Source organism: Nyctereutes procyonoides, unplaced genomic scaffold (assembly GCF_905146905.1).
Source record: "Nyctereutes procyonoides isolate TBG_1078 unplaced genomic scaffold, NYPRO_anot_genome, whole genome shotgun sequence".
Taxonomy (NCBI): domain Eukaryota; kingdom Metazoa; phylum Chordata; class Mammalia; order Carnivora; family Canidae; genus Nyctereutes; species Nyctereutes procyonoides.
In genome coordinates this window covers 1,375,908-1,403,357 of record NW_026575049.1, presented here as the reverse complement: position 1 = coordinate 1,403,357, position 27,450 = coordinate 1,375,908, and the positions used below count along the sequence as shown (strand labels likewise).

Below are 27,450 nucleotides of genomic sequence, written 5' to 3'. Positions count from 1 at the left end.
GTTTCGAGGCCCTGTGCCTCTTCCCCTGGCCGTCCCGGCGGCCGCGCGGCCCCCTCCGGCCTCGTCCCCACCGGGTCAGCCGCAGCCGCGCCCGCCCGCCTGCGCGCCGCGGACGAGGGCCCCACGCGGCCAGCGCCCCTCCCCCCCGGGGCACCCGCACCTCCGTCCGGCTGGGTCTCGAGGACCTCGGGTGCCAGCGCCGCCAGGGCTTGCCTCAGTGTCCGCCGGCCGCCGGGGAGGAGGCCGGGCCAGGTCTCTGCCACCCGTAACCCCGCCCCCCCACAGCCCCGTCCCTACAAAGGTCTCTCACGCAGACCCGTATTGGATTTCACTTTATTTTGTTCCCTTTCCCGTCTGTTTTGGCGTAGAAAAAATATCACCAAGAGGAAGCAGCCGGAAAGGGGCAGGGGGGGCAGGACTGCAGGGAGGGGGGATGGGGGGCGGGCAGAGGACCCTGGAGCTCTGCTCCCGCCACCCTAATTAGGGTTTGGGGCGAGGCGGACAGGCATACAGCAGGCGGAAGGGGCTCGGGACAGGCCGCAATTATAGGCCTAAGAGCCTTCAGGTGGGGACAGGGTGGCACGGGAGGAGGAGCGCCTGGGGGTCAGAAAGGGTTCGAGGAGGGTGTCAGGCCAGGCGGCATCAAGGGAGTGGACAAAGGGAACGTCCAGCCCAGCGCCTGGGGCGGGAGGGGACCCAAAGCACACGCCGGGGACGCTGGGACCGCCCCAAGCCCCGCCCACTCTAGGCCTGCGCGCCGCCTCTCACTTGGGGGGGCCTCGCGGGGCTACCTCTCCCCCGCCGCGCCCCCGCCTCATCGGCGCTCCCCATTAGGGAAAGAGGGGACCGACGCCGGCTGACGGTCCCGGGAGGGCTGTTCCCGTCGCCCTCGGAAGGGAGGGGGTGGGCGCGGCCACGGGAGCTGCGGGCACAGGGAGGGGCCCCACGTGGGGACGAGGCGGGAAGCTTAGGGCCCAGGCGAGGGGCGGCGCGCTACCCGAAGTAGGGGTGCTCGCTCTGGAAGTTATAGTCTGGGCACACCTTCTGCACCAGTTTGTAGTCAAAGCTGAGGAAGGAGACGAAGATGCAGATGACTTTGAAGGGCTTGGCGCAGAGCCAGGCGGCCTGGCTCTGCGTGTGCTCGGTGAAGCACACCTGCGAGGGGTCGTACAGGCACGGGCGGTGCTTGCGCGCGCGGTTGGTCTTCTCATACTCCACGTGGCAGTTGAAGGCGCGGGACTCCTTGGCCGCCGGCACTCCCAGCGCGCCCCCGAAGGGGCCGGCCAGCGCGCCCCCCAGGGCCCCCCCCAGCCCGGGCCCCGCGGCCGCGATCCCCAGCGGGGGCCCCAGCCCGGGGAGCACCCCGCCCAGGGCCAGCGTAGACTGCAGCGGGTGGGGCGCGGGCCCCGGGAGCCAGACGCCCCCGAACTCGACGCGCTTGGAGGGCGGCACGATGCTGACGCTGAGGTTGCCCAGGCTGGACGAGTTGTGGCGGAAGTACACGCTGAAGGTGCCGTTCACGTGGTCCACGATCTTGCCGGTCACCAGCAGCGAGAACTTGAGGGTGTGCACCCGGAAGTAGAAGTCCCCCCAGCCGAAGATCTTCTTGGCGCGGGCCGCCTTGACCGACGGCTTCCTCTTGGTGCGCGCCGCGGGCAGCGCCCCCGCCCGGGCCGGCGCCCCGGTGTGATTAGCGGGCCAGGCCCAGCTCCAGGCGCGCGCGGCGCCCAGGCCGTGCGCCGCCCTGGGGCCCGGGAGCGGTTGGCCAGGGGCGCCCCCTCCGGCCGCGGGGCGCAGCTCCACGTACTGCGGCCTCCCGGACTCGGGGATCTGGGCACTGACGACCTGGGGACCAAGAAAGAGAGACGCTGGGGTGGCCTTGCCCGCCCCCCCCCCCCGGGCTGTCCGGGCGCCGGGAGCCGGAAGGGATTGGGCAGTGGGTCCGAGCGCGGACTGGCGCGGGCCTGCAGCCTTCTCAGCTCTGTGCTCTTGGCCAAGTCACTGGCCCGCACTCAGCTTCTCCACCTGTCAAGTGACACCCAGAAGCCCTGTGTTCTCAGACCACTCCGATGAGAGCTGAGAAAGCCACGCAAAGCCTGCGTGCATGTGGGGAGGGAGAGGCGCCCGGGACCCTCTCCACCCTGGCCTGGAGCCCGGTTGGTTCCGAGGGATGGTGGACCAGGGGGAGCTGGATGCGGGGAGCCAGCTGTCAGCACCGGCAACACCCAGCGTGGAGGAGTGAAGCCCTACGGACACCCCTGCGGAGGCTAAAGCCCCAGCCGGGCCTGGGCCTCCGCTGCCCTGTGGGGAGGGACCAGGGAAGGGGCCAGGCGGGCACCCCTCTCGGCCTCCAGCACCCTGCCTGTGGGGGGCCGGAGGGCCGCCCCTGGCCGCCCTCCACGTGCTGCTGGTCTCAGGTGGCCACCGATCTGGGGGCGCGAGTACAAGATGGATGGAGAGGCGGGAGCGGCAGGGCCAGGCCCGGGCCATCAATTATCTGGGGCGGGTCGCGCCGGGTGGGGGGTGGCCGGGAGTGGAGGAGACGGGTGAGTGCCAGGGAAGAAATATGGAGATGGCACTCCCGCGAGGGAGCGGGACTCAGAGGAGCCGTCAGTGTCAGAGTGTGTCAGTCAGGCTGTTGGCTGCGGCTGTTAAGTGTGGCCCTTACCGCGTAGGTTCAGTTGCGGGGAGGGAGCACTGTGCACGGAGGCCTGGGTGGTTGTGTGTGTGTCTGTGTACCTGGAGTAATGGTGTATGTGGGAGCCTGTGTGCGTGTGCACGCTCACCATGCGTCTCGGTCTATGGTTATGGCTGTGTGTGTCGGCCTGGAGTGGCTGTGCAGGGTGTGTGTGTGTGTGTGTGTGTGTGTGTGTGTGTGTGTATCAGTCTGAGGAGCCTCTGTGTGTGTGTGGGCCTGCTTGTGGGGCTGAGTGTTGTGTCCGCCTGCGATGGCTGTGTGTATATGCCTGGGTTGTAGATGGGTCTGGGTTGGCTGTGTGTGTCTGTGTGTTGATCCGAGTGAGGCTGTGTATCAGTTTGTGGTGCTTGTGACTGTGTGACTGGTGTCGTCGTATGCCTAGGTGGCTGTGTCTGGTTCTCTGGAGGTGTTACTTTTCCTGTGTGAGCTCTTGTCATCCGCTGTCCATGTGTCAGGCTCTCTCTCAAGGGTGTGTGTCAGTATAGCCACAAGGATAGAATGAGTACAGCCTGTCCCCCGGGGTGCATATGCGGGAGTTGTATATGAATGGTCCCTGGGGGGTTCCGCAGCGGCCTGAAGGCCGAGCTTGGGGGGTGCGTAGAGAGGACTGGCAGCATGGGTGCCCCCTCTGTTTGCAAACGCCCTGTGTACACACTGAGCGCGAGGCCACAAGGGACAGGGATGCCAGAGTCAAGCTGCTAGGCTAGAACCTCCACCGCCTGGTCCCCATCCCCGCAGCACTGCGATCCCGGGTTATTAATGCCGCCGCCACCCGATCGTCATACATATTTATCGCCCCCCTCATCCCCCTCCCATCCATCCCTCCCTCCTCCCAGCTCAGGTGAGGGGGGCGGGGGCGGCGAGAGTGATTGACTCAGACAGACAGGCTGCAGCTGGCTGCTAACTCCGGAGGGTGGGCCTGAGAGGGACGGTGGGGAGGGTCCCAGCCACCTGGGGGGGGGACGCAGAGGGGGAGGGGGGCCTGGCAGGCCTCGGAGGAGGTGGGCTTGGAGAGGGCGGGCCCTGGGCCTCGGAGAGGGCACTGGAAGAGGGCGTGCAAGAAGCTTCCAGGGAAAGTCAAGAAGGGGGAGTCATTTGAACTCTGACTCCTAATCTCACCCTTCTGGGGCCAGCACTGCCTTCCAGGGGCGTCCATCAGCCCCCAAGCACCTGCTCTTATGACCCCGGATGCCTCTGAGACCCCCTCCCAGTACACCCCAGCAGGGCCGGTTGCCCTGCACCCAGCCCAGGGCTTGGTCCAGTGACTCCTCTCAGGCAGGGGCTGGGAGAGGGAAGGAGGTTTGGCTCATGGTGAGGGGTGCTGGGTGCCCCCCTGCACCCCCCCATCCCAGACAAATTGCTGTCTTCGCTTCTCTGATCCTGGCAAATCCCTGGGCTTTGGGCGCCCGCACCCCCCACCGGCTGCAGGAGACTGCCAAGATAAAAGGGAAGAGTTGGGGGGGGCGGCCAAAGCGACCTTGGGGGGAGCTCGGACAGGGAGGGGTGAGAGTCTGTGAGGAAACGAGCCGAGAAATGGGAACATGGAATAAAATAAAATAAAATCCTCCCTCTGGCTTCCTCGCTTGCACACTCACTCTCCCTCTCTCTCTCGCGCTCCCTTTCACTGTTTTTCCATCTCTCTCTGCGACTCCTCTCAGTCCCTCACTGTGTCTCGAATTTTCTCCTTCCGTGATTGTTTTGCTCCCTCTTTCTGTCTCTCTTGCTTCTTTCCCTCTATCCTTCAGGCCGACTGTCTCCATCTGTGGGTGGGTTGGGAATGAGGGAAAACAGGATGATGGAGGAGCCCCCCTACCCCAGATCCACGGTGCTGTCCCTCCCCCTCCGACCGAGAGTGGGAGCGGGGTGTTGTCCGAGGAGGGGTCCCTCTCACTCCAGAGCTGGTTTAATTAAGCTAATTGGGCGCGGTGACATTTGCGGAGGGGAGAGGCTAGTCTGGCTGTCGGCTCAGGGGGTGGAGGTGCTTGGAGGCAGGCGGGGGTGGGGGCGTGGGTGGGGGGTGCTCCTCCCCAGGCGCCTCAGGCCCAGGCAGGCGGGAGCCCAGCCAGGAGCGCTGTGCCCCCGAGGCAGTGAGCCCACGCAATGGAGGGGAGTTGAGGCTGCCTCTTGCTGCTGAACAAACTCCACTGTGTGTGCGGGGGGGGGGGGGGTTCGGATGGGACCGCGGGGAAAGGGGGAGGTTCGGGCTGTCGGCCCCCCAGCCGCATTGCAGGGTGCACCTCCCCGGGCCTCCAGACCGGTCCCTGGCTTCTCTCCGGCTGCCTGGGTCAGGCGGGGCCGCTGGGGGAAGGGAACGGCACCCCGCCCGGGAGGGAACAGAGCTCCAGGCCTGGGCCCGGGGAGGGCAGGGGCCGGCGTATTAGGCCCTGGCACCTAGGGCCTGGGGGGGGCACCCAGATAGGGCGGGGAACCGGGCACAGGCATGGGGTAAGGGCAGATCGGGGGTGGGTGGAGAGGACGGGCTGGGGTGCGGGCTGGGACGGAGGCGGAGGGGCCTGGGGCCTGGACTGCAGACGCAGGTCAATGGTGCAGAGAGAAGCCGGCATCGGGGAAGGCCCGGGAACAGGGCCGAGGAGGGGCTCCTCCCGAGGCCGGCGCTGGGCGGACGGGCTGTCGGCGGGGCAGGCGCTGGGGGCCGAGAGGGCAGGGCTGGTGGGTGAGGGACGGGCCCTGGGGGGCCGGGCGGGGCCGAGATCGGGGTCGGAAGTGGGAGACGGGGAGGGGGAGCGGCCGGGAGCGGGAACAGACGTGGGGGAGGGGGCGTGGATCCCGGGCAGGAACCGGGCCGCGAGGGTTGCGGCCCGGGAGACGGGGTGGCAGCTGCGAGCCCGCGGGCGGCGGGGGGACGGGCGGGGAGATGGGAGACCGGCCGAGGCAGGAGCTGAGGCCAGGTACGGGGACGAGTCGAGCACGAGGCCGGGCGGGACGCGCGGCGGGAGGGGGCCGGCAGGTGGCGGCGAGGACGCCTCCCTCCAGACCCCCGCATAGCGCGAGGGGGCGGGGCCGCCGGCGGGGCGGGCTCTGCCCTTGGGCCGGGCACCCCTCCCCCGGCCCGCCTCCCGCCTGCTCGAGGCCTGCAGCGCCCGGCTCACCGTTATCTGAATTTTGATTTTATTTTATTTTATTTTATTTCCCTGCTTCCCAGAGCCGGCGCGGTCCCCCGGGAACGGCCGCCCCCCGCCCCCCGCCCCGCGCCTCACTTTATTATTGCAATAAATGTGCCTATAAAGGCGCGGGCTCCGGGGCGCAGTGGGGGGGGAGCCGCGGAGCCGGGATGTAATTTCCCGAAGCCGGAGCCGGAGGGGGAGTGGGCGGGGTAGAGGTGGAGGAGGGGCGGGGAGGGAGAGGGGAGACTCGCCAATTTCCAGCGCTCGCTGCTCCCCATTTCCACCCCGCACCCCGCGACTCCCCACCGCGCCCAGTGTGCTGGAGGCCAGGGACCCCTACCCATGACCCTGCCCTCTCTCGGTTACCCGGTCCGCTTCCTGGACCCCGCCCATGTGGAGTTGCAGGGCTCTGTTCAAAGTTCCCCATCTTCTTGACAATGACTTCATCCCTGAGCCCTGGGATGCCCCCTCCACTTACCTGGGTGATCTCGCCCCTTCCCAATGACCCCGCCTCTGACCCCAGTGACCCTCCCTTACGTTGTTGCTATCTCCCAATGACCTCACCTCTTCCCAGTCCTGGGTCTCCAATTCCTCCCCCCACCGAACCCCATGACCCTCTAAATCCTTTCTGCTGGGTATCTCTCTCATACATACAGGCTCTGGCCCAAGGGAGCTGGACAGCGCCCCCCCTTCTCCTGAGCCCCCGGCCCAGCTGCGGCCCCTGACTGCCCCCAAATCCCCGCCAAGGCTCTGGACCCTAGCCCAGGCTGCACGTGCCTAAGTGGCCCAAGCAGAGATTAGCTGGGGGGCTGGAGAGGGGTATGAGGCAGGAGAGGGTGGCTAGTTGCAGGTCTGAGGCCCGCCAGCTCCAGGAGGCTCGCTTAGGCCTAATCCTTCCCTGAGGCAGGATGGAGCTGGAAGGTCCCACAGGGCCCCGCCCCTGCCCTCCCCCAGCTAATTAGTAATTAGTGATTAGTGATTAGTGACTATTGATCGCCTGCTGCTTCTCCCAGTAGGCAGCCCCTTCGGCAAGGGGTGGGGAAGACGGAGACAGAGACAGGGAGAGGAAGTCAGAGACCTTATCAGAAAGATCCTGAAGAAGGTCTGCCCACGAGGCCACAGCCCCAGGGGCAGCCAGTCCAGACCCAGGAGGAGGGGCAAGTGGGGGAGGGCAGGGTGTGTGTGGGGAGGCAGGGCTGTTAGCCTCAGACAATTAGGGTTTTCCAAAGAGCTCCCTTGTCCACTGTCCCCGACCAGCCTCCTACCGAGTCAGCACACTCCCAGCCCTGGCACTGAGACGGCCCTGAGTGCACACACACAGAAGCCACTCCAGATACATGAACACATCCTGAGACTCACAAGCCCATACTCACAGTCAGAGGCACTCAAAACCACAGTGCACAGACACTCACAAATGCCAGACATACCTACAGGCAACACAGGCACCCCAGCACCCAGACACCCCTGGAGACCTGTGGGATATGCACAGGCACACAGAGATAGGCATTTGGACGCAGAGACACTTCCCTGCACACGCTCTGCCATGCAATTACACATATTTACACACCTTACCACAGTCCTTACACTGATGCTCCCCTCACACAAGCTGGACTAAATGGTAGATACACTCTCCCCCACTGACTCCATCCAACACGGAGGCGCACAGCTGCAGCTCACACACACTCAGATAGGTCCCCATCACTCACATCCTCACGCTTACTCTCCTTCAAGTCTCCACCAGATGTTTCATTCCCCTTCAGGGGGCAAAGGAAATTAAACCAGATCTGTCCACAGGGGAGTTTATTTGATGGGGAGAGTGAAGAGGAGAGTGGGGAGGAAGTGTAAAGGAGGGGCAAGGCAGTAGCATCGTTACCTCCGCCCCCCAGGCCTTCACATACACAGATGGGTTGTAGGGCCCAGCCACCCCCCTCCTGCAGTACCCTAAGAGCAGAGCTGAGTAGCAAGTAAATGGAGCTCCTGCCCTGGGAACAGTTTTCATGGAGGGGGCCCCTCTGCCCCCATTCCAGCCCCTCAAGGTCACCAAGCGTGTTTGGGAGAATCAGGGAGCTCAATCACCAGCTTTACGAGGGCAGCCCCTACACCGCTGGAGTTGCTGAGTTCGATTTGGCCGAGCAGGTGGGGTCCCAGTGTTGGCAGGGGAAGGTGGGGGGGCCTACACCCCTTCCAGCTTCTGCAGGGGCTAGGGGCTGGGGGGCAGGGAGTAGGGGTTTGGGAAGCTACCCGCCTGCCCCCAAGCTAGGTAGGTCACAGTTAGGGTGCAGGAAATGGAAAAGTCACTGGCAAGGAGGCGATGAAAGGAGACAGGGTCCAGGGCCTAGGCCCCCATTGTGGGACACACAGCAGGGCACAGATAGCTGCACTGTGAAGCAGGCGCTTGCACTCGCCCCTTCAAAGCCACCACCACACACCACGTAGCTTACACATGCTCCCCAGACCTCAGCACTGGATGCGCAAGCCTGGGGGCCCCGGACACACGCATGCACGCCCGTGCACACGCTGACCCCCGCTCCACCCCAGCACATCTGAGCACACCGTGTTCCAGAGTTGAAGCCTCCAAGTTGGGAGGGAGGCAGATGAAATCTGGGCCTCCTGCGCCTCGGTCCTCGCCCCAGCGCCTCGGGGAAGAGGCAGCCCTGGGAGGGGGGAACAAGGAGAGCACAGGGAGAGAGACTCCCCTTCCAGACAGCCCCCCCCCCATCTCCTGGGCGCGAGAGGGGTGTGTCTGGGAGGTCTGTGCAGGGGAGGTGTCTCCGCGGGAAATGTGATGGGAGATGTAGCCAAGTTCGGCCGTGTCTGTGCGCGCGTGTGCGGGTCGTGTGTGCTCGGCACAGGGCGACCCCGTGGCATTGTGACAAGTGCAGAGAAGAGAACCGGGCGGGCGGGTGGAGAGGTGGAAGGACAGACCGCCAGGAAGGGAGCGAGGTTGGCGCCGGAGACGGCGAGGCTGACACCCCGCTGGCTTGTCTGTCTGTCTCGCACTCCCGCTCAGTCTGGCGCACTCGCGGGTCGGCTCCGTCCCCTCCCCCGCCGAGCCCGGAGCCAGATCCGAGTCGGGGCTCCAAGCCGCCCCCCCCCCGGGCCCCGCCAACTTGGGCTGGGAGAGCGCGCGTCCCGGGCCGGGGCGTCTGTCCGTCCGCGTCCCCCCGCCGCACAAAGTTGGGACGCCCGGCGCCCCCGCACTCTGGGACCTCGGCGTCCCGGACCCCGCTCCCGCTCCGGCCCGCGTGCGCTTACCTTCCTCAGGAGCCACGGACCCAGGAGCAGGAGAAGCCATTCCGGGAGCGGCCGCATCTTCCCGGCGGCGCGGGGCGGGGGACGGGTCCGGGGGCCGGAGCCGGGCCTGGGGCGAGGCCCGGGGCGCGCCGAGGGGCGGCTGCCGGCGCGGCGGGAGCGGGCGGCGCGGCCCGCGGACTGAGCGGGAGGCGCGGAGCCGGCGCTGGGGGCGGGGCGCGGGCGGGGGAGAAAGTTGGGTCGGACTCGGGCGGGCGGGGGCGGGGCTCCGCGTCGCTCCAATCCCGGCCGCGCCCCGCGCGCCCCCTCCCGCCCGGCCGGGGGCACCGAAGGTGACTTTCACCCCGACACGCCCCGGCCACGCCCCCGGCCCAGGTGCGGAGCGCGGGGGCCGCGGGGCCTCGGGTCGGGCCGGCGGGGCTCGGGGGTGCCCCGCCCAGAGCGGCCCGCGGCGCGGGGCTCCAGGCTCCGGGACCCCGTCCCCGCAGGGGTGCGCGGCGGCCCCTCAAGCCGGGGTCCCTGTGCCCGGCCCCTTGCAAGCCCCGGGCTGAGGCCGGGCGGGGCCTCGGGCGGCCGCGGCCGCGCGGCGCTGACGGGGATGGATGGGCGCCCCGCGGCTCATTCGGCCCGGAGATGAGAATCATTGATCACGGACGGAAACCCCATCACGTCTGTCAATAGGGCTGACAAACGGCGCCCGCCGCCCCCGCCCCCAGGGCACCCCGCGGGCTCCGGACCCCTCCGCGCCACCGGCCGCTCGCGCTTGCCCCCGCCCCCGCCCCCGCCGCTGACCCCCGCGGGGGCCGGGAAGTCCCCCAGCGCCGCCCGCCGGGTCTCCGTCCCTGCCCTTTCACTGTCCCGTCTTTCACCCTCAGCTCCTCTCGCCTTCGTCCCCTTCCTCCTCTTCCTCCTCTGTCTCTGTCCTTGTCTCTGTCCCCAGCCTTGTCTCTGTCCCTATCCTCTTGGCTGTTTCCTCCTCGGCTCCCTCCTCCCCCTGGTCTCGCTGTCTTCCCTGCCCGGGAGGCTTCAGCTGTCAGCTGTTGCTATGCACTAGGCTGTGGCTGAGGTGGTGCTACGACCGGCACCTAGGCGGGGCGACGGGGACGGGGACAGAGCCAGGCGCACCTCCTGACCCCAGTCCACCCCCCTGCATGCACGCAGACGCGTTCACAGGGGCAGGCCCCGCCACAGAGGTGAGCACCCCGGCGGCATGCAGAGCGCGGCACACACATGCAGACAGGTGCACACCTACAGGCACACTGACACACGCAGATGGACACACTCAGTTTGCACACAGAGAGACAAATGCACGCTCGCCCAAGGGACAAACACAGCCGGCCAGGTACTCAGGCCCCAGGCGACCCCTTCCTCGCCTTGGCAGAGAGGCAAACATCCACAGGCCGAGATGGACACGCACAGGTGTACGCGGGCACCGGGGTGCAAAGACCAGCCCAGCCACATACAAAGAGCTATTCGGATGCAAAGATGTGCTGGACACCAGAAAAGGATCAGTGATGCTGAGGAGATGAGGCGGACGCTGAGACACCCAGACAGACAGACAGAAGCAGGAGGCGGGACCCCAGGCGCAGAGGGGCAGAGAGGAGAGGCCAGGAGGGGCAGGAAGGGCCCACCCTGAGCCCAGGTGCCTGCCTGGGGCTGCTGTGACCTGGTGGCGCGGGCGGCGGCGGACACGCTGGGCCTGGGACCCGGGCAGCAGCTCATCACTAGGCCTGCATCTCCTGGGGCCCTGGGCCACCTCGCCCCTTCTCCTTCTGCTAGTCGTACGTAGGTCACCCCCTCGTGTGCCCAGCTACACGCGCGCACCCCCTTCTGTCTCTGGGTCTCTGCCTCTGCCCTTGCATCTCTCCATCTCTGTCTCCTTCCGTCTGTACCAGCCTCTGCCCCGGGGCTTCTCCGCCTCTGTCCTAGGCCCCCCGCCCTTGCCAGGTGAGGAGTCGGGGGACTGCCTCCCGGTGGGCCCTCCCCGGCCGTCCTGGCGGCGCGAGGGGACGCTGGCCGGAGGGCCGTGCGTTCCAGGCCGCAGCTGGGGGCCCCTCGCGCTCTGCCCGGGATCTTGAGGCGACAGGCAGAGAATCAGTGGCTCCCCGGGGGCGCCAGATGCACGGCTGGCAGGGGGAGGGAGCGAGGGGGTGGGGCTGGGGGGGAGCGGGAGGGCGCCGGGGAGGGAGGGGAGCGGGGCGCAGGGTGGGGGCGGGGGGCGGGGGTGTGGCTGAGGAGCCCGGGGGGAGGCGGAGCGGCCCGGCTGGGGGCGCCTGCAGGTGCATAATTAGCGTCGGGGAGGGGCCGTGCTGGGCTCGGGGTGAGCGGCGCGCAGGCCTTCGCCCGCCACCTGGCGGACAGATGCGGCCACAAACCTCGCTAGGCAACCGGCGAGGAGGCCTCTTTTGGGGGGGGGGCTCCCGCGGGGCTCGGGGTGCCCCAGAGCCAGTGGAGGATCTCAGAACTGCCTTGGGGCTGAGGCTGGAGTTGGGCTCTCAGGGCTAAGAGGAAGGGGAGGGTTCCTGTTTCTAGAGGTGCTAGACCCGGAGCTTCCAGCTTCCTCGGGGCAGGAATAAGCTGGGAGAGAGCGGCCACCCTCTGGCCATCCCTTGGGTGTGGGGCGGTCCTTCCAGGTGTGCAGGTGTCCCCACTGAGCTTACGCGTGCCGGTGAGGGCAGAGCGGCGCCCTAGCTCCCCCTGAGCCTTGGGCAGTGTAAGGCTGTGTGACGTTCTGCAAGAGGCTCCCCTCTCTGGGTGACCGTCGAGGTAGGCCTGGCACCCTCGGGTTGTGGCAGTCCCTTCCCGCCAGCCCCTGGGACGGCTCCGAGGGTTGGTGGCCGGTGGGGCCTGGCAAGCTGTCTTCCCCGCTCTCCCTCGGTGCAGGGCACCCGCGCCCCTCTGCCCTGAAGGTGGGGCTCTACTCTTGGCATCCGATCAGCCTCCGCGAGGACGGCAGCGCCCCAAGAGCAGACTCGGGCAGAGGGCTGGTGGGAACGCGCTGCAGGTTAGAAACCCTTCACACCCCCCAGTGTGCTCCGTGCTCTCGCTGGATTTCCTCACTGTGGCAGACGGGTTCTGGGCACGGTGGGTGGGTGTCGCCCAGCAAGTGACAGGCCAGAAACAGATTTCGGCCGGAGCGCCCTCGAGCCAGAGAATACAAGATCCGGAAAGGTGAAGCTACCGGCTCAAGGTCACACTGGCAGGAGATGCAGGTCTTCCCCGTCAGCCCCCCCCCCCCCGCCCCCGCGGCCAGATGCACGGGGAGGGAGATGCGGGGGCGCCCTGACCACCAGGCTGGCCAGCCGCCTGGGCACAGGGCAGGCCTCCCTCTGGTGGCCGCCGCCGGCAGGCACAGCCCAGCGCCCAGACTCACACGCAGAGGTAGACACAGTGGCTTTTTTCTTTCTTTCTTTTTTTTTTCTTTTTTTACAATTTTATTTATAACAATATCTGTGTTATTTAGTTGTAAAGGAATTCAGCAAAAATTATTAAAACGTTCATGTCCCCAAAGCGGGGCTGCCCGCTTGCCCTTTCTGGGTGTGCCCCACCTTCTCCTCATCCCTGGGGGAGGGGGGCTGCGGGGGAAGGGGGAACCGTTTACCAAAGAAAGTCTCCAGCCCTGGGGGCCCCGGTGGGGGCACTGGAGGGGGGGGCGGGCCGGGAGGGGTACTGAGCATGGCCATCTCAGAGGTGCCCCAGACTGGGGGCTGGCACGAGAAATGGCCTCCCTCGAGAAGAACCAAAAAATTCCTTCTCTCTTGCTACCTGAGCCAGAGCCAAGTCTTCCAGGCAGGGGCAGCAAGGGACTCTCCCTCCCCAGATTGAGCCCTCAGGGAGGCGGGAGGGGGGAGAGTGGGGCTGGGGCAGGACAGGGGAGAGCCTCGACCAAGGGTCTGGGGGGGAGGCAGCACCACCAGCTCTCCCAGTGGGGGTGCATGTGGGTGGAAGGCAGGAGGCAGGTACCTGTGAGCCCCAGGAGAGCCCCGGGCCCTCCCTGCCCCCCTCCCTGAAGGCAGCATGAGGGGGTGCTGAGGAGCAGGCAGGAAGGAGGAGAACGGAAAGAGATAATACTGTGCTCGCTTGCTCACTTGCTCACTCACATATAAAAAGTAATTCCTTCATTTTTACATTTATACACCCCGGCGGGGCCGGGGAAGGGCTGGCTGGGCAGGAGGGGGGCTCATCGAAGGACTTCTCTGGCAGGGGGCAGGAGGCTCTCTGGGGTGAGTCCAGTGGTCAGGGCCCTATGCCAAGGGGTCCCCTATCTCGTCCTCAGGGCCCCGGCCCAGGAGTTCTCGCTTCTCGTCCGTGCTGGCCAGGGAGTGGCGGCTGCCGTGACCACCCATGTAGAGTGTGGCGTACACGGGGTTGGTGAAGTTGGTGGGCTGCAAGGTGACAGAGGGTTCAAGTGGGGCTCGGGGATGGGGTCTGTGGCCCCGGTGCCCTGCCCCCCACCTCCATTCCGTCATCCAACTCATTGCCCTTAGTCACCCTGCCCACAGCCTCTTGTCCCCACCCCGGCAGCCTCCTCCCCTGTCCTCCCGGCCCACCTTGTCAGGGTCCAGTGCAAAGTCAGCGTCCAGTAGGCCCCCCACATCATCAGGCTCCCCGCCTTCATACATCTTATAGGTGGGGTTCCCAATCTCCACATTCATGGCCCCATTGGTCATCCGCTGGTGCTGGAAGCCCTTAGCCCTGGGGGAAGCAGGATTATGAGGGCTCGGGGATCCTGGGAGGGGCAGGGCTCAGGGGGGTAATATAATAGCCAGAATTCTCCAGACTCTGCACAACTCACCCTCGGACGCGCCGCTTGTACCAGAATACCACTCCAGCGACCAGCAGCATCAGCAGCAGCAGCAGCAGAGGGATTAGGATGGAGGCCATATCTGGAGGGGGGAAACTGAGTCAGGGAGCTTCAGGGAAGCAGGAGGCCCGAATCCCCCTGCTCCAGGCCCCCGAGCCTCCGTCTCTCCAGCCCCTGCCACTTACGTCCAGGCTGCTGTTGGCTGACCACCTGCTCCTCGCACCGGGGCCCTGCCATGTGGGGTGGACACCTGTGGACAGGAGGGGCAGACCCAAGTAGGCATGACCTCCACAGCCACAGCTGCCAGGACACGGGGAGGGGCCACAGGGTCCCGAGTGTCCCGCTCAGGTATGGGGAGGGGCGGGGCTGAGCTAGGTCTCGGGAAGGCTCAGGTTCAACTCACTGGCACTCGGGCATCATTTTGCTGTTCATGGTGCAGGAGCCACCATTGCTGCAGTGGCCGACGCAGGTCAGGCAGCTGGGGGCCACCCGGCCGTCAGAGCAGCTGCAGGAAGGAGTGACAGGTTGGGTGGGCTGGGAAGGGGTGTCTGAGGTGCCCAGGGAAGGGCAGGCCAGGGGGCGGGCCCCACTCACTTGCAGGTGACGTCCCCACTCTGCTTGTTGACCACACAGGCTCCGTCGAGACAGCGGCTGCACTTGTTTACCTCACACCTTGGTCCCTCGAAGTAGGCGGTGCAGCGGCACTGCCGGGAGCCGTCCGCGGCCATGTGGCAGGTGCCAAAGTTCTCACAGTAGCCGGAGCACTGCCCTGTGGTCGGGTCGGAGAGGAGGTGCCTCAAGCGCCGCCCTCACGAGGGCCCTGCACAGGTTGTGGGGGGGGGGCTGGACACCTGGACACCCCAGGTCTTTTAGGTGACTCCCACCTCTTCCTGAGCCTCCTATGGCCCCACCTGTCGCAGACTCAGAGCATGAGGACACCCCAAGCATCCTGACAGGGCACAGCTTTCCCTGGAATAATCCCGATGCCAGAAGGCTCACCACCTCGGGGGACGCGTGCAGACACCCCTATGGGGGTGCAACTTGAGGCTGCTTGAGTTGCGATTGGCCTCCCTCCCTAAAGTATGCCCCTGTGACCACCAGCCGAGGCGCTAGGTCCCCCGGTGCACCCGTCCCCTCCTCTGGGCCCAGGGATGGCTCACTCACGGTACTGGCAGCGGTCCCCCAGGAAGCCAGGTAGACATCGGCACTGGGGCTGGTTGCCCTGGTTGACGGTGCAGGTGCTGTTGTTGGCACAGTAGCCCGCACACACCTGCTGGGTGCATTTTGGGCCCGTGAAGCCCGTGGGGCACCGGCACGTGGGCATGCCTGGCGGGAGAGGATGTGTGAGCAGGGCGGTGGCCCCCGAGGCGCCGGGCCCGTGCGGGAGAGCAGGCCTAGGAGCGCCCAGGTGGACAGCGGCGGGCAGAGGGCCGGGCCCTGGGGCTACGGGCTGGAGTGGTGCAGGGAGGTGAAGGAGGGGGGACGGGGGCTGAGGGTTCGCCTGATGTGGATGCTGGGCCCGGGGGTGGGGGGCTGACAGGCTGGGGCCCTGGGCTCAAGGAGCCGGAAGCAGTCTCGGCAGGAGAACGGATGGCCCTACCGGAGGGGGAGGCAGCGCAGGTGCCTCCATTGCGACAGTATTCCCAGCACTGGTCCAGCTCACACTTGTCGCCTGTGTACCGGGGCTGGCAGCGGCACTTGGGCTGCCTCCGCGCATTGAGGAAGCAGCTGCCACCATTGAAGCACTGCAGGTTACAGGTTCCGGGTCGAGGCGCTGCAGGAAGGACCATCAGGGCACAGAGCCAGGGAAGGGGGGGATTCAGGAGTCGCAGGGCAGGGGGTCCTGGGGCCAGGGAGTGGGGGACACGGGAGGGGCACAAGCATACCATCTGGTGGGGGCGTTGGTGAGGGCACAGCCACACAGGTGCCATTGTCCAGCCGCTTCCCGTTGGGACAGGTGCATACAGGCCCACTGGGGCTCAGCAGGCAGAGCCACTCACACTTCTTGCGGTCACAGGGGTTGGTCACTGCAGGTGTGGGCAGGGGTGGCAGGATGCTGAGCCTGTGGGCCCAGAGCCTCCCCCCACTCACCGGGACCTGCGGCTGGAGCCCGGACACTGCCCCCAGGATGCTACGCCTACCTTCGGGCTGCTTGTGTTGGTGGTACAGGACCACGTCAGAGGCGTGGCTCAGGCCCCCCGTCAGGTTGATCAGGGGGCTGTGTCCAAACTTATGGATCTTGAAGACACGATTATTAATGTAGGTGACGCCATAGATGTAATCCTCAAAGACATCGATGCTGAAGGGGTGACTTAGGCCTGGGGACAGAGGTAGACTCAGAGGGGACTCGGGCCCCAGTCACTCTCCAGGTCACTGGCTCCCATGGCTCCCATGGCTCCCAGGCACCCCAAACTCAACACATCCCAAACAGAACTCCCCCCCAACCCGTTCCTCCTCCTGTGGCCACTATTGGCTAAAGGCCTCATCAGTCCTAGACTTCCAGGATCAGGACCGACTTCTGCTCCATCTCCCATTTACTAAGCTCCTCCTCCGCCTCTGTTGCCTCCATGCAGCTTAATACTCATTGTAGAATGAGTGCATGGGCAAGCGAGCTGGAGGGTGCAGGGCTGGTACACAGGGAGTCCAGCAGGTGGGTGGCAGCGGGGGGCGGGCCGTGGCTGGAAGGCACTGCAGGACGGACGGCTGGACGCCAGAATGAGGAGGATGACCCAGGCGCTGGGTGAGGCCTTGGGCTCAGTGGGGAGGACAAGAGGCCCAAGGGCAGGGCTGGTGGAGGCTGCTCGCCGATGCTGACCTCGTTTGCTGTCAGCGGCCACAATGGGGTCCGTGCCATTGAGCCGGATGCTGCCGATAACTGAGAGCTTGGCATCTGCCCAGTAGAGCCGTTCATTGTGATAATCCACAGCCAGGCCTGGGGGGAGGCAGAGAGCACTGTGAAGGCCCAGCCTTCCCCACCGTGGGCTTGAGGAAAAGCAGAACTGTCTCCATGCTTGGCCAGCTCCGTCCCGTTCCCACAACTGCTCCTCGTCACTTCTGGGAAAAGGCCCCACAACTCATTGTCCATCCCTGTCCAAGCCCCTTCTCCTCCTAGCTTTTATGGGACCTCAGGCCCAACAAGCACATTCCTCCTCCACCCCTTGCCCCCTGCTGCCACGGACCTGTGGGCCACTGGATGTTGTCCTGCACCAGTGTCTCTCGAAGGGTCCCGTCCATTGCTGCTGTTTCAATTTTGGGGTGATTCCCCCAGTCTGACCAGTACATAGTGCTAGGGAAGGAGAAGTCAGTGTGGGTAGGACCCGAGGCTGCCAAAGGAGGCTGAGCAATGTGGGCCACCAGGTTATGGCCTGGGAACAGGACTGCTGGGTATTGGGAGGGGGGTGTTCTACTTCCTCCAGAGAAAACCAGGGGGGTCAGCTCTCTACCCAGGTTAAGGATCTTTTACCCTGAAACCACTATCTGCTAATCTGTGGTCATCAAAGTGGTCAGAGCTGCCCCCTGGAGCAAAGAAGCTGGAACCTGGCCCCACATGAGAGCCAGCCAAGTGGAAGTCAGGCCCCTCCCCAAACAGGCCAACTGGGAGTTCCGAGCAAAGGCAGCACTAGGGAGGGGCGGCACTGGGGGCAGCTGAAGACCCAAGGCCAGAGGAGGACTCTAATCTCAGGGTGGTCTGGAAGGGGAAGGATGTGCTTGGGGGATGCTGGGTACCTGGCTTCCCGCCCCACCCCCGCCATCCCAGGGGCTTCCTAGCACCGCCCGGTGCCCCCCCCAGGGGTCCCCTGCACACCCCCTCAGTGGGTCCACCACAATGGCGTGGGGCTCGTCGATCATGCCCGAGATGAGTGTCTTGCGGTTCTCGCCCTTCATCTGTGCAACCTCAATCACATCTCGGCCCGAGTCAGTCCAGTACACGTTCCCAGCCACCCAGTCGACGGCGATACCCCTTGGCATCTTGAGTCCTGAAATCTGAATGGGGTAGTGGTGTTGACGATTTTAGGGGCTGCCACCTTCTGGCTTCCTGCCCCTTATCCCCACCACCTGTCAGCTTGTCCCTGCTAAAATGTCATCCCAGACAGAGAGCCAGTTCTCTGAGTTTGAAGAGATTCACTGACCCTCATCTTACTGGCCATACTTAAAGCTTTCCCGTTTTGCTGGATTAGATATTATTATCTTGCTCTACTGAGGAACAAAGTGAGGCCCAAAAAGGTCAGATAAGGGCCCCTGGGTGGCTAAGTTGGTTAAGTGTCTGCCTTCAGCTCAGGTCATGATCCTGGGGTCCTGGGATGGAGCCCTGCATCAGGGCTCCCTGCTCAGTGGGGAGTCTGCTTCTCCCTCTCTGCCCCTCCCCCCACTTTCTCTCTCTCTCTCTTTTTCTCTCTAATAAAATCTTCAAACAAAAACCAAAGAGGTCAAATAGGTGGCCAAGACTGACACGGTGGGTGGCAGTGCCGATCAATCAGGAGTTGAATACGGCTGCGATGCTCAAGGAACTGTACCCTGCCTCCTGGGGCTGCAGCGTGACAGGGCCAACCACTCACAACTGGCCTTGCTCTGTGTGCCTGTCCTTGTGCCCACAATGTAATCCTGATGGCCCTGCCCTCCAGTCTCACCCTTTGCCCCCTGCCACTGTCCTTTCCAAACTCTGCTCTGAGCCATCTGCTCTTTGCAGTCTGCCCATCAAATCTGTGTCGGTCCCATCCCAGGCAGGGTGCTCACATTGAGGTGGGTGACACCCCGGTCAATCTGTCGCCGGTGGCGGTTGGAAGTGGTGGGAGGCGCGGCAGGGGGCAGGCTGCGGTAGGAGATGGTGCCTGTGTGCCAGTTGGTCCAATAGACACGGCCAGCCTTGACATGGACATCCATGGCATCGATGCGGACGCTCTCGTCACCCTGGAAGGCTTGCTCATAAGCCGAATGGGGGTGGCTGGGGAACAGGCTGCGGATCTCATTATCGTCGGCGATGTAGAGGACCTGATACTCAGAGCCTGCAGGGGCAAGAGGCCAGGTGTCGGTCCGGGGGAACTGGGGAGGGGGGAGGCAGAGGCAGGAGACTGGGGTGGGGGATGACGAGCCTGGTGCCAGGATGTGCTCCCTCCTCTCTCCTTCCCTGAGCTAATCTGGGATGACCTGCTGCTCCAGAAAACCTTCTCTGCCATTCCAGCCCCAGGGACTTCGTCTCTGCATGGCCACTGGCTGGCCTCACCACTCTGCTACATGCTGTCTGATATGTGCTCTTGGGGGCAGAGTGGGGCTGCACATATGTACATGTGTACGTGGATGTCTGTGCATGGGGGCTCGGGGGTATAGGTGTGCATCAAAGCACATGGAGGAGTAGATCTGGCATGTTCTCATTGCCCATCAAAAAGGTAAATATAGGGGGCAGCCCGGGTGGCTCAGTGGTTTAGCGCCACCTTCAGCCCAGGATGTGATCCTGGAGACCCGGGATGGAGTCCCCTGTCGGGCTCCCTGCATGGAGCCTACTTCTCCCTCTGCCTGTGTCTCTCTCTCTCTGTGTCTCTCATGAATGAATAAATAAAATCTTAAAAAAAAGGTAAATATATGAGATTATGGTTGTGTTAACTCAATGAAAAGAAACTTTTCACAAAGTGTACATATATCAAATCATCACCTTACGAATATCTGACAATTGTCAATTATACCTCAATAAAGCTTTTTCAAATATTTTAAAATATTATTTTCAAATAAAAAGCAAAAGGGGTCCATGTGAATTGTGTGGTGATGCGTCTGTGTGCTCTCCTCCTGGGGATGGCGGGTGAGGAGGCACCTGTGGGATAGAGGTGTGCTGCCCCGCCCCAAACTTCCTCAGATGAGCCAACCTCCCGAACCAGCACCCTCTGCACCGTGGCCAGCCTGGGAGCCCGCAGCTGTGCGGATACCTTTGCGGATGCGTCTGGGGTTTGGTGCTTGGACAGGTGTGTCCGCACAGTGTCAGCAGGGAAGCATCCGCATCCCCTCCCACATCAGCACCCTTTTACACCCTGGTGCCTGGCAGCCCCACCCACTCCTTCGGTTCTCTCCGCAGACAGGTAGGTGTAGGTGGTACCTTCGGCCTTGCAGGTGTTGTGCGTCTTCATGAAGTTGCGAGCGCAGCTGCAGAGGTGGCCACCCTTGGTATTGTTGCAGAGCTGCGAGCAGGTGCCGAAGCGCAGGCACTCGTTGATGTCTGGGGGTTACACGGGAGGGTCAGAGAGGGTCTGGGTTTCCGCCCTCCCCCTCCGAGTCCCGCCTTCCTACCCTGGCATCCGGGCTGGCCGGGCACGGTGTGGAAGCCAGAGCGGCAGGCGCAGTAGGCAGCTTTCTCGGTGCGCACGCAGCGGGCCTCGTCCCCACATATGCTGGCGTTGGTGGCACAGCTGGTCAGCTTGGGGTCTGTGGGGGATAGAGCGGGTCCCCTGACCTGAGCCACCCTCGGCCTGGGCCTCGGTTCTCCGCCCCAGGGCAGGCGCCTGCCCCGCAGCCCAGCCCGGCTTACCGATGCTGCAGTCCTCCTCGTCGGAGCCGTCCCCGCAGTCGTCGAACATGTTGCAGCGCAGCGAGGAGGAAAGGCAGCGCTGGTTCCGGCACAGAAACTCCTTCTTGTCTTTGCAGTGGGGGGTCTGGGCCGTGGGGGGCTCTGGGGAAGGTGGGGGCTTCAGATCTGGCTATTCACACCGCGGCCTACCCCCGCCCCGCCCAGGGCCCAGGGACCCCGGGGCTGTTTGTCATTCAGAGTCCTAGTCTCCACCTAGAGACCTAGGTGCCAGGAAGCCTCCTGGGGCTTCTCTCTCCTAAGGAAGGGCCCCCAGGCTCCCCCTCCCCAGGCGCAGTTCCCACTTGGCCCACCCCCATCCCTGTGCAGCACCCAAACTACCGAGCACTGCCCCCCCCATGCCCCCTGGCGCCAGGCTCCCTCCCTGGGCTCCCTGCTCACCACAGTCCTCCTCGTCTGTCCCGTCCCCACAGTTGTCGGTGCCATCACATTGGCGCCCGATCCACAGGCAGACGCGGTCGTTCTTGCAACGGAAGGGCCGGTTAGGAGGACACACAAACCGGGCTGCAGCGGTGGGAGGCGACAGGGCCAGAATCAGCCGGGGAGGCGGGCCTGGAGCCTCGGGGGAGTGGGGAGCGTGAGAGCCCGGCCCCTGCCCCAGGGCCCCACCCCCGTCTCACCGCACTCCTGGGGGTTTTCGTCGGAGTTGTCCCCGCAGTCGTCCTCGCCGTCGCACTTCCAGGCCAGTGGCTTACACAGAGTGTTGTTGCACTGGAACTCGTCCAGGGGGCAGGTCCGCACTGGGCACCGGAGGCGGCGGGCAAAGAGCCAAGAATGAGCCCTGTGCCCTAGGCTGGCTGCTGGAGGCAGGGCCTTGCGCCTCCCTTCCCTCCACAGGTGGAGGCCCAGGGGGATCACCGGGCGAGCCGTGTACAGCCCAAAAGAGCCCAGGGCTCCTAATTTTCCACCAGCCAGGCAGCTGAGCAGAACTGCCTCCTCTGGTATTTAGGGGAGAAGAGGACTTTTGGGGGAAGCATGTCCAGAGAGATCCAGAGGACCCTCTTTCTCCAGTGGTCACGGCAGGGCATCCGGGCCTACTGTAGTTCAGTGGCAGGCTGTGCCGGGAGTCAGGAGACATAGGTCCCTGCCCGCCAGGGCAGAGTCACAGTGTCTGCCCTCGCTGTCGCAGAAGACCTCTGCTCCAAGCCCCAGACTTCTCCTACCCAAGCTTTCCAGTGTCCCTGGGCCACTGAGCCCCGGCAGGTCAGCCAAGGGCCGGCGCTGCTTCGTTGCCCCGGGACAGGGAAGTAAGCAGGGCCTGCCCTGTGGGAACTTGTGGGAACTTGTGGGGTAGAGCCCGGATGGACACGGCCGATGGCTTTCTGCTGGAGATTGGCCCAGCTGGCCCCCTGACTAAGTGCTGTTGTGGAGGGCACAGCTTGCACAGTAGTGTCCGGGGTGCCCTGGGCCTGGCTCCCTGCTCTGTCCCCGAAGCCCAGGACAGTGTCTGGCACACGGTAGGTGCTTAAGAAAGATTTTGCGTGAACGATGACTGTAGGAGAGAGAGAGTGAGTGACTGGGCCACAGCTGGCGTGGGGGGAGGGGCTCACCGCCAGTGCCACAGGCTTCCTCGTCGCTGCCATCCATGCAATCGGCATCCGCATCACAGCGCCAGCGCAGGGGGATGCAGTGACCGCTCTTGCACTGGAACTGGTCCATGTCACAACGGGGAGTGCAGTCTTTCTGTGGGCACAGGAGCAGGTATCCGGTCAGATCCGCCCCCCCAGTCCCGCCCTGATCCTTCTGGCCGTCCTGTCCCTCCCCCTCCCTCCTCCTGGTCTCTGGACCCACCAGACCCACCTCATCGGAGCCATCCGCACAGTCGTGATCCCCATCACATTTCCAGCGCCCAGCAATGCAGCGGCCGTTGGCGCAGGAGAACTCACTCTCGGAGCAGGGCCGAGGGGCTGGAAGAGGTCCGGGGAGAGAGACAGGGCCCAGGAGGGTGGGCATGGGGACTCTCCAGCCCTTGGGGGAGCAATATCACCCCTCCCTGTGTCTCTGAAAGCCACCGGTGACTGGCATAATGACCAAGATGCTCAGCCAGAACTGGCCGCCCTCATGGGACCAGCTGGGTCGGAGGGGGCTCACACTTACCCCTCTGGGCTAGACCCATGAGAAAGGGCATGGGTCCCTGGCTCTGCCCTCAGACAGACTTGTGGGGAGGCCAAGGGGATAGGAGAGGGACAAGACCACTAAGACAAGCACCAGGGCTCTAGGAGAGGCCAGTAAAGGATGATGGGCTGAGGCACAGCACAGGGACGGGGGGCTCTGGGGTAGTGGCACGGGGTGTGGTGGGAGCACGGGCACATCAGAGACACCTACCTCTGCAACCCCGAGAGGACAGTGTGAAAATGGAGAGAAACATGAGATGAGGTGAAATGGCACAAACTCAAATACACAACATGGAGCGGGGTGGGGTGGGGTGAGCAGGGAGGGGGCACCTGACCCCCAGCCCTGGGAGGTGGCCACCTGCCCTGTGTGGCCTGTTGGGAGCAGGGGTGCAGAGAAGGGAGGTGCCCCGGTCCGGGGGTGGGGTGGGGTGCCTGCAGGGCAGGGTGGGGACATACTGCAGCTCTCCTCGTCTGAATTGTCCCCACAGTCGTTGTCGTAATCGCACTGCCAGCGGCCTGGCACGCAACGGTTGTTCTTGCAGCGGAACTGGTAGGGCTCACAGGTACGCTCGTCTACGGGAGGCAAGATTGGGGGACAAATATTGGGGCAGTCAGGGACTGAGTGGGGGCAGGCATGAAGGTTTCAGGCAGCCCTGGGCAGGATGGCTGGGAGTGGGAGCAAGGACGGCAAGGGGGAGGCCCAGCAACATTCTGAGATGTGGGGTCTGGGGAGGTTATGAGGCAGGAGGGGGCAGGAGCCGGGAGGAGCTACCCCGGGGAGGGGACCCACACAACTCCCTGTGGGTGGGCAGAGAAGATTCCACACAGGTGTGTGCTGCTGAGGGGGCAGGGATGGGGACTCAGATGGGAGGTGGTGGGCACAGGAGGCCAGGCCGGATGGCCTTCCCCTGAGAGCTGGGTCTCGGGGAGCCTCACCACACTCTTCCTTGGGCTCGTCGGAGCCGTCCCCACAGTCATCCTCTCCGTCACACTTCCAGCGTGCGGGGATACAGCGACCCGAGTCCTTGCAGCGGAACTCATCCACTCCGCAGGTCATCTGGGCTGCAAGGGGTGGCCGGTGGTGAGGGGGCGGCTCCTTGCAGGAGCGGGGCGCGAGGGCGGTGGGGTGGGGGGGGGCAGCAGACACTGCGGAGGGATGCTGGGGTCCGGGGGCACCAGGCAACTCACTGCAGTTGGCAGGCTCATCGCTGCCGTCCACACAGTCGTTGTCCCGGTCACAGACCCAGACTCGGGGGATGCAGCGCTTGGTGATGGAGCACTGGAACTGGTTGGGGGCACAGGTGACCTCGGCTGCAGAGCGGAGAGAGAATGAAACTCCGCCCGTTCCACCCCCACCGCCGTTCAGGATCACCGCCTCCTCCCTCTTCCAAGCTCTGGCCCTGGTCCCGCCAGCAGCTTCTTAGGAGAAGGAGATGGTTTATCCCCAACTTTGTTTGGTGCTTCTTTGTCTGCACACCCTATGCCCAGTGCCATGATTTCAGGAGCAAGCCAAGTCACACCCAGTATCATTCATGTGGCCCATCTGATAATGTTAGTTGAGGGCGGCGTGGCCCTGGAAGGAGCGGCAGGTAGATGTCACCCATGTGCTCCTGTGCCTGTGTCACCAGCCCGCCCCTGCCCACGGCCTCAGGCACTCACGGCAGTCCCTCTCGTCCTCCCCGTCCCCGCAGTTGTCTTGCCCATTGCAACGGAAGATGCCAGGAATGCAGCGGTTGGTGTTGGTGCACTTGAACTGACTGGGCAAGCAGACGTGGATATCTGCGGGAGGTAGGAGGGAGGGTAACCATGGGAGGGCAGAGGATTGGGGGGGCAGGAAGGGGGTACCCCACCCCCTCAGCCAGAGCCCAGCCTGGAGAGGAGGCTACTGTGGGCTGAGCTTCCTTGAGTGTAGTATGAAACCTCCAAACCCCAGGGAGCGAGAAGGTGGGGGGAAGAAGGAGGGCAGCCAGTGGCCCTTTACCGCAGTTGGCCTCGTCACTGTTGTCCTGGCAGTCGTTGTCCCCGTCACAGATGAAGGCAGGGTTTGTGCAGATGCCTGTGGAACACTGGAACTGCCCTGGGCGGCACTTGAACTCAGCTGCCAGGAGGGGAGCCTCAGAGTCAGAAGGGCTGGGGCCGGGCGTGGCCCCTCAGAGCCTGGGGTGGGGTGGTTAGGCTGCCCCAACGCAGGACCCTCTTGCCACCCCTGCTCTGGGCACTTACGACAGTCCGGGGGCTCATCTGAGTGGTCCCCGCAATCGTCCTCCGTGTCACACTTCCACCAGAAGGGAATGCATTTGTCGTTCTTGCACACAAACTGGAGGGCAGGTGGGGGCAAGAGGGGTTGGTGGGGGTCTGGGGAACTCAGGAGGTTTTCTTTTGAGGGGCTGGGTCAGGGTATTTTGTGGGGGGGCTGAGCTGGATGGAAGGTTGGGGTATGATGAGTGCAGGAAGGCCAGGTGAGGGGGTATCTGGGCGGGGCTAAGGGTGGGGGGCACTGGTGAGGGAGGGTCAGGGTTAGGATGTGGGGATGTTTGTGTGAGGTGACAGGTATAAAAATATTGCTGTGGGGAGACAAGAGGTAGGCAAGAAATGTGGGGGCGTTAGCGTGGAAAAACCAGATGCATGAGGACATTAGAGCGGGTTGGGGTCCGAGGAGGAGTGGGGGTACTGGTGTGGGGGTTCGGGGAATGAGGCGTCGGTGAATGGGCGTCAAGGGGACGAGCCTCACCTGGCTTGCTGTGCAGTTGGACACACAGGTGCGCCCATCGCTGCCCAGGTAGAAGTTGGTGGGACAGGCACATTTGTGGCCTCCCCCAGGGGACAGCAAGCACAGGTTACTGCAGCCACCATTGTTGACCTTGCAGGGGTGATTGGGCACTGCCGGAGACAAAGTGGCTAAAGTGCCAGCCGACTGGGCCCAGTTTATGGGCCCCGGCTCCCCGAGCCACTGGCCCCTGCAGAGGGAGGGCGGCACTCACTGGTGCCACGTTTTCCGGTCCTGAAGCCTGCTCAGCCCCACCCTATCCTGGCAGAGGTAGGACGGGTCCAAATCCTACTCATCTAAGAGGAGGCTGAAGCCAGAGAAAGGCGAGGACTCTTCTTGAGGTCCCAGGATCAGGCCAGCCCTGCAGCCTTGTACGCTGCCTCGCCGGGGCCCTCCCTCAGTTACGGCCTGCCTGCCTTTGGGGTCCTGCACCCAGACCCCCCCTGGTTCACCGGCCTTGGGAGCTCGCTGCTACAGGACTGGTGGGCTGCACCCGGGCTGGGCGGCAGCTCCTGAGAGCCAGGCTGTGGCCCATCCACAGCCTCCCTCATCTCCCCGGGTCTGGCAAGCACTTCTCAGGCAATGCTGGAGGAGGGGTGGGCGGCAACCAGTCCTGTTGGGCCCCTCCTTCCGCGGGGGCCCCTCGTGCCAGGCTCACCCTCCATCTGCTCCCACCCCTTGGCCGCTCACCGTCTGGCTGGCGCAAGGCGTGGAAGACATGCAGGTCCATGGGCCGGTGCAGGGTGCTGATGAGGAGCGTCTTGTTGGTGCCCGTGGTCTTGTGGGCTCGGTTGATGGACTTTGTCTCCCAGTCGGTCCAGTAGACGTAGTCCTCAAACAGGGTCAGCGCGAAGATGTGCGGGATGTCCTGGCTCAGCACTGCAGACAGGGGAGGGAACAGACCCAGCAGCCGGTCAGTACCTTCCCTGCTAGACGCCCTTAACCCCACAATAGCCCTCTGGCTGCTGGCCCTGGGTCCAGGGGGTTAAGTGGCTTCCCAAAGTTGCGTAGCTAGTAAGTGGCAGAGCTGGAACTCAAACTCAGGCCTTCTGACAGCACGTTCCTGCTCCGTAATATAGGATTCCCCGAGCTGATGTTCCCTGATCCCCCACTTCCCACTCTTGCCTTTCTCGTGGCCCTGAACAGTACATAGGAAGGGATCTCTCTTTCTCCTTCCCGAGGTAGCAGATAGAGGCCTCGGGGCTGGGCTTGTCCAGGGGGCATCAGCTGGGGTGCTCTCGACCCCCATAACCCCTGGTGTGGTGTCCTCAGACCATGCCCTCTGACTTTTAATCCTATACTCTTGCCCCCAAGGCCTGATCCTCTGTAGCTGCAGACCCCCCCATCCCGCAGGTCTGTGGTGCCTGCACAGCCTCATTGGCATACTGACCGACATGGCGATTAGTGCCATCCAGGCTGGCAAACTCAATGTAGTCCTCACGGGCATCGGCCCAGTAGATACGCTCGGTGACGTAGTCCAGTGTCAGGCCGTTGGGCCACGTGATCTTGGTGTCCACGATGACACTACGGCCAGACCCATCCATGCCTATCCGGCCGATCAGTGAGTGGTCACCCCAGTCTGTCCAGTACAGGTACCTGGCAGGTGGGTGGGCAGTGAGCCCCAAGAGATCCAGCGACTGGTCCCACTGGGAGCCTGTGGGAGGCTGGGCCTGGATGCCTGAGCACACTGCTTGCTTTCAGGGGCTCCCCCAACCCTCCTTGCCCACGTACCCGTTCTGTACGTCCACCACCAGAGCCCTGGGCTCACGGAGGCCTGAGCTGACCAGCACTGTCCGGTAGGCCCCGTTGAGCTTGGACACTTCGATGGTGTCCCGGCCTTTGTCACACCAGTACAGGTTGCCGCCCACCCAGTCCACAGCCAGTCCGTCGGGGTTGCTGAGGCCTGTCCGATGCAGCACCTGTGGGCAGGAGCAGGGAAGGAAGAGCTCTGGGTGACATGGGGTAGGACCTCTGGGGCCTAGTCTCTCTGGGGCCCAGCCTCCCTCAGGTGTGAAGTAGAGCTGCCTACCCCTGCTTGGCAGGGGGGGCAACGGGCCTGGTGTCAGCGGAGGCTCTAGGACAGGGGTCTGCAGATGAGAGAGACTGCACCCCAAACCCCACA

General features: G+C 64.3%; 2 protein-coding genes across 2 annotated transcripts in view; both read right to left on the bottom strand.

Moving 5' to 3' along the window:
* Positions 1-402: 402 nt before the first annotated feature.
* Positions 403-9,221, bottom strand: NXPH4 (neurexophilin 4). The gene is made up of 2 exons (XM_055328785.1): positions 9,079-9,221; positions 403-1,845 (listed from the first exon to the last, which is right to left on the bottom strand). The coding sequence occupies exons 1-2, from the start codon at positions 9,133-9,135 to the stop codon at positions 994-996; spliced, it is 909 nt and encodes a 302-aa protein (XP_055184760.1). The 5' UTR covers positions 9,136-9,221; the 3' UTR covers positions 403-993.
* A 3,245-nt stretch (positions 9,222-12,466) lies between these two features.
* The window catches only part of LRP1 (LDL receptor related protein 1), an 81,243-nt gene continuing 66,259 nt past the window's right edge, over positions 12,467-27,450 (bottom strand). The window contains exons 59-89 of the mRNA XM_055327781.1: positions 27,060-27,247; positions 26,719-26,924; positions 26,019-26,207; positions 25,293-25,441; positions 24,785-24,878; positions 24,543-24,659; positions 24,221-24,340; positions 23,750-23,872; positions 23,498-23,623; positions 23,018-23,134; positions 22,248-22,354; positions 21,998-22,130; positions 21,068-21,187; positions 20,829-20,951; positions 20,391-20,531; positions 20,153-20,287; positions 19,962-20,081; positions 18,614-18,882; positions 17,685-17,863; positions 17,059-17,165; positions 16,695-16,811; positions 16,021-16,197; positions 15,766-15,906; positions 15,480-15,653; positions 15,044-15,205; positions 14,474-14,648; positions 14,283-14,384; positions 14,065-14,129; positions 13,871-13,961; positions 13,626-13,770; positions 12,467-13,460 (exon numbers count right to left, since the gene is read on the bottom strand). Coding sequence (XP_055183756.1) covers positions 13,320-13,460; positions 13,626-13,770; positions 13,871-13,961; positions 14,065-14,129; positions 14,283-14,384; positions 14,474-14,648; positions 15,044-15,205; positions 15,480-15,653; positions 15,766-15,906; positions 16,021-16,197; positions 16,695-16,811; positions 17,059-17,165; positions 17,685-17,863; positions 18,614-18,882; positions 19,962-20,081; positions 20,153-20,287; positions 20,391-20,531; positions 20,829-20,951; positions 21,068-21,187; positions 21,998-22,130; positions 22,248-22,354; positions 23,018-23,134; positions 23,498-23,623; positions 23,750-23,872; positions 24,221-24,340; positions 24,543-24,659; positions 24,785-24,878; positions 25,293-25,441; positions 26,019-26,207; positions 26,719-26,924; positions 27,060-27,247 — 4,353 coding nt within the window. The 3' untranslated portion in view covers positions 12,467-13,319. The remainder of the gene's footprint in view (positions 13,461-13,625; positions 13,771-13,870; positions 13,962-14,064; positions 14,130-14,282; positions 14,385-14,473; positions 14,649-15,043; positions 15,206-15,479; positions 15,654-15,765; positions 15,907-16,020; positions 16,198-16,694; positions 16,812-17,058; positions 17,166-17,684; positions 17,864-18,613; positions 18,883-19,961; positions 20,082-20,152; positions 20,288-20,390; positions 20,532-20,828; positions 20,952-21,067; positions 21,188-21,997; positions 22,131-22,247; positions 22,355-23,017; positions 23,135-23,497; positions 23,624-23,749; positions 23,873-24,220; positions 24,341-24,542; positions 24,660-24,784; positions 24,879-25,292; positions 25,442-26,018; positions 26,208-26,718; positions 26,925-27,059; positions 27,248-27,450) is intronic.

Bases quoted from the DNA above. Each gene is read 5' to 3' on its own strand.
- NXPH4 (XM_055328785.1), bottom strand. From the start codon at position 9,135: ATGCGGCCGCTCCCGGAATGGCTTCTCCTGCTCCTGGGTCCGTGGCTC. The intron at 1,846-9,078 runs GTAAGCGCACGC...CTTGGTCCCCAG, and splicing joins GTCCGTGGCTCCTGAGGAAG to GTCGTCAGTGCCCAGATCCC.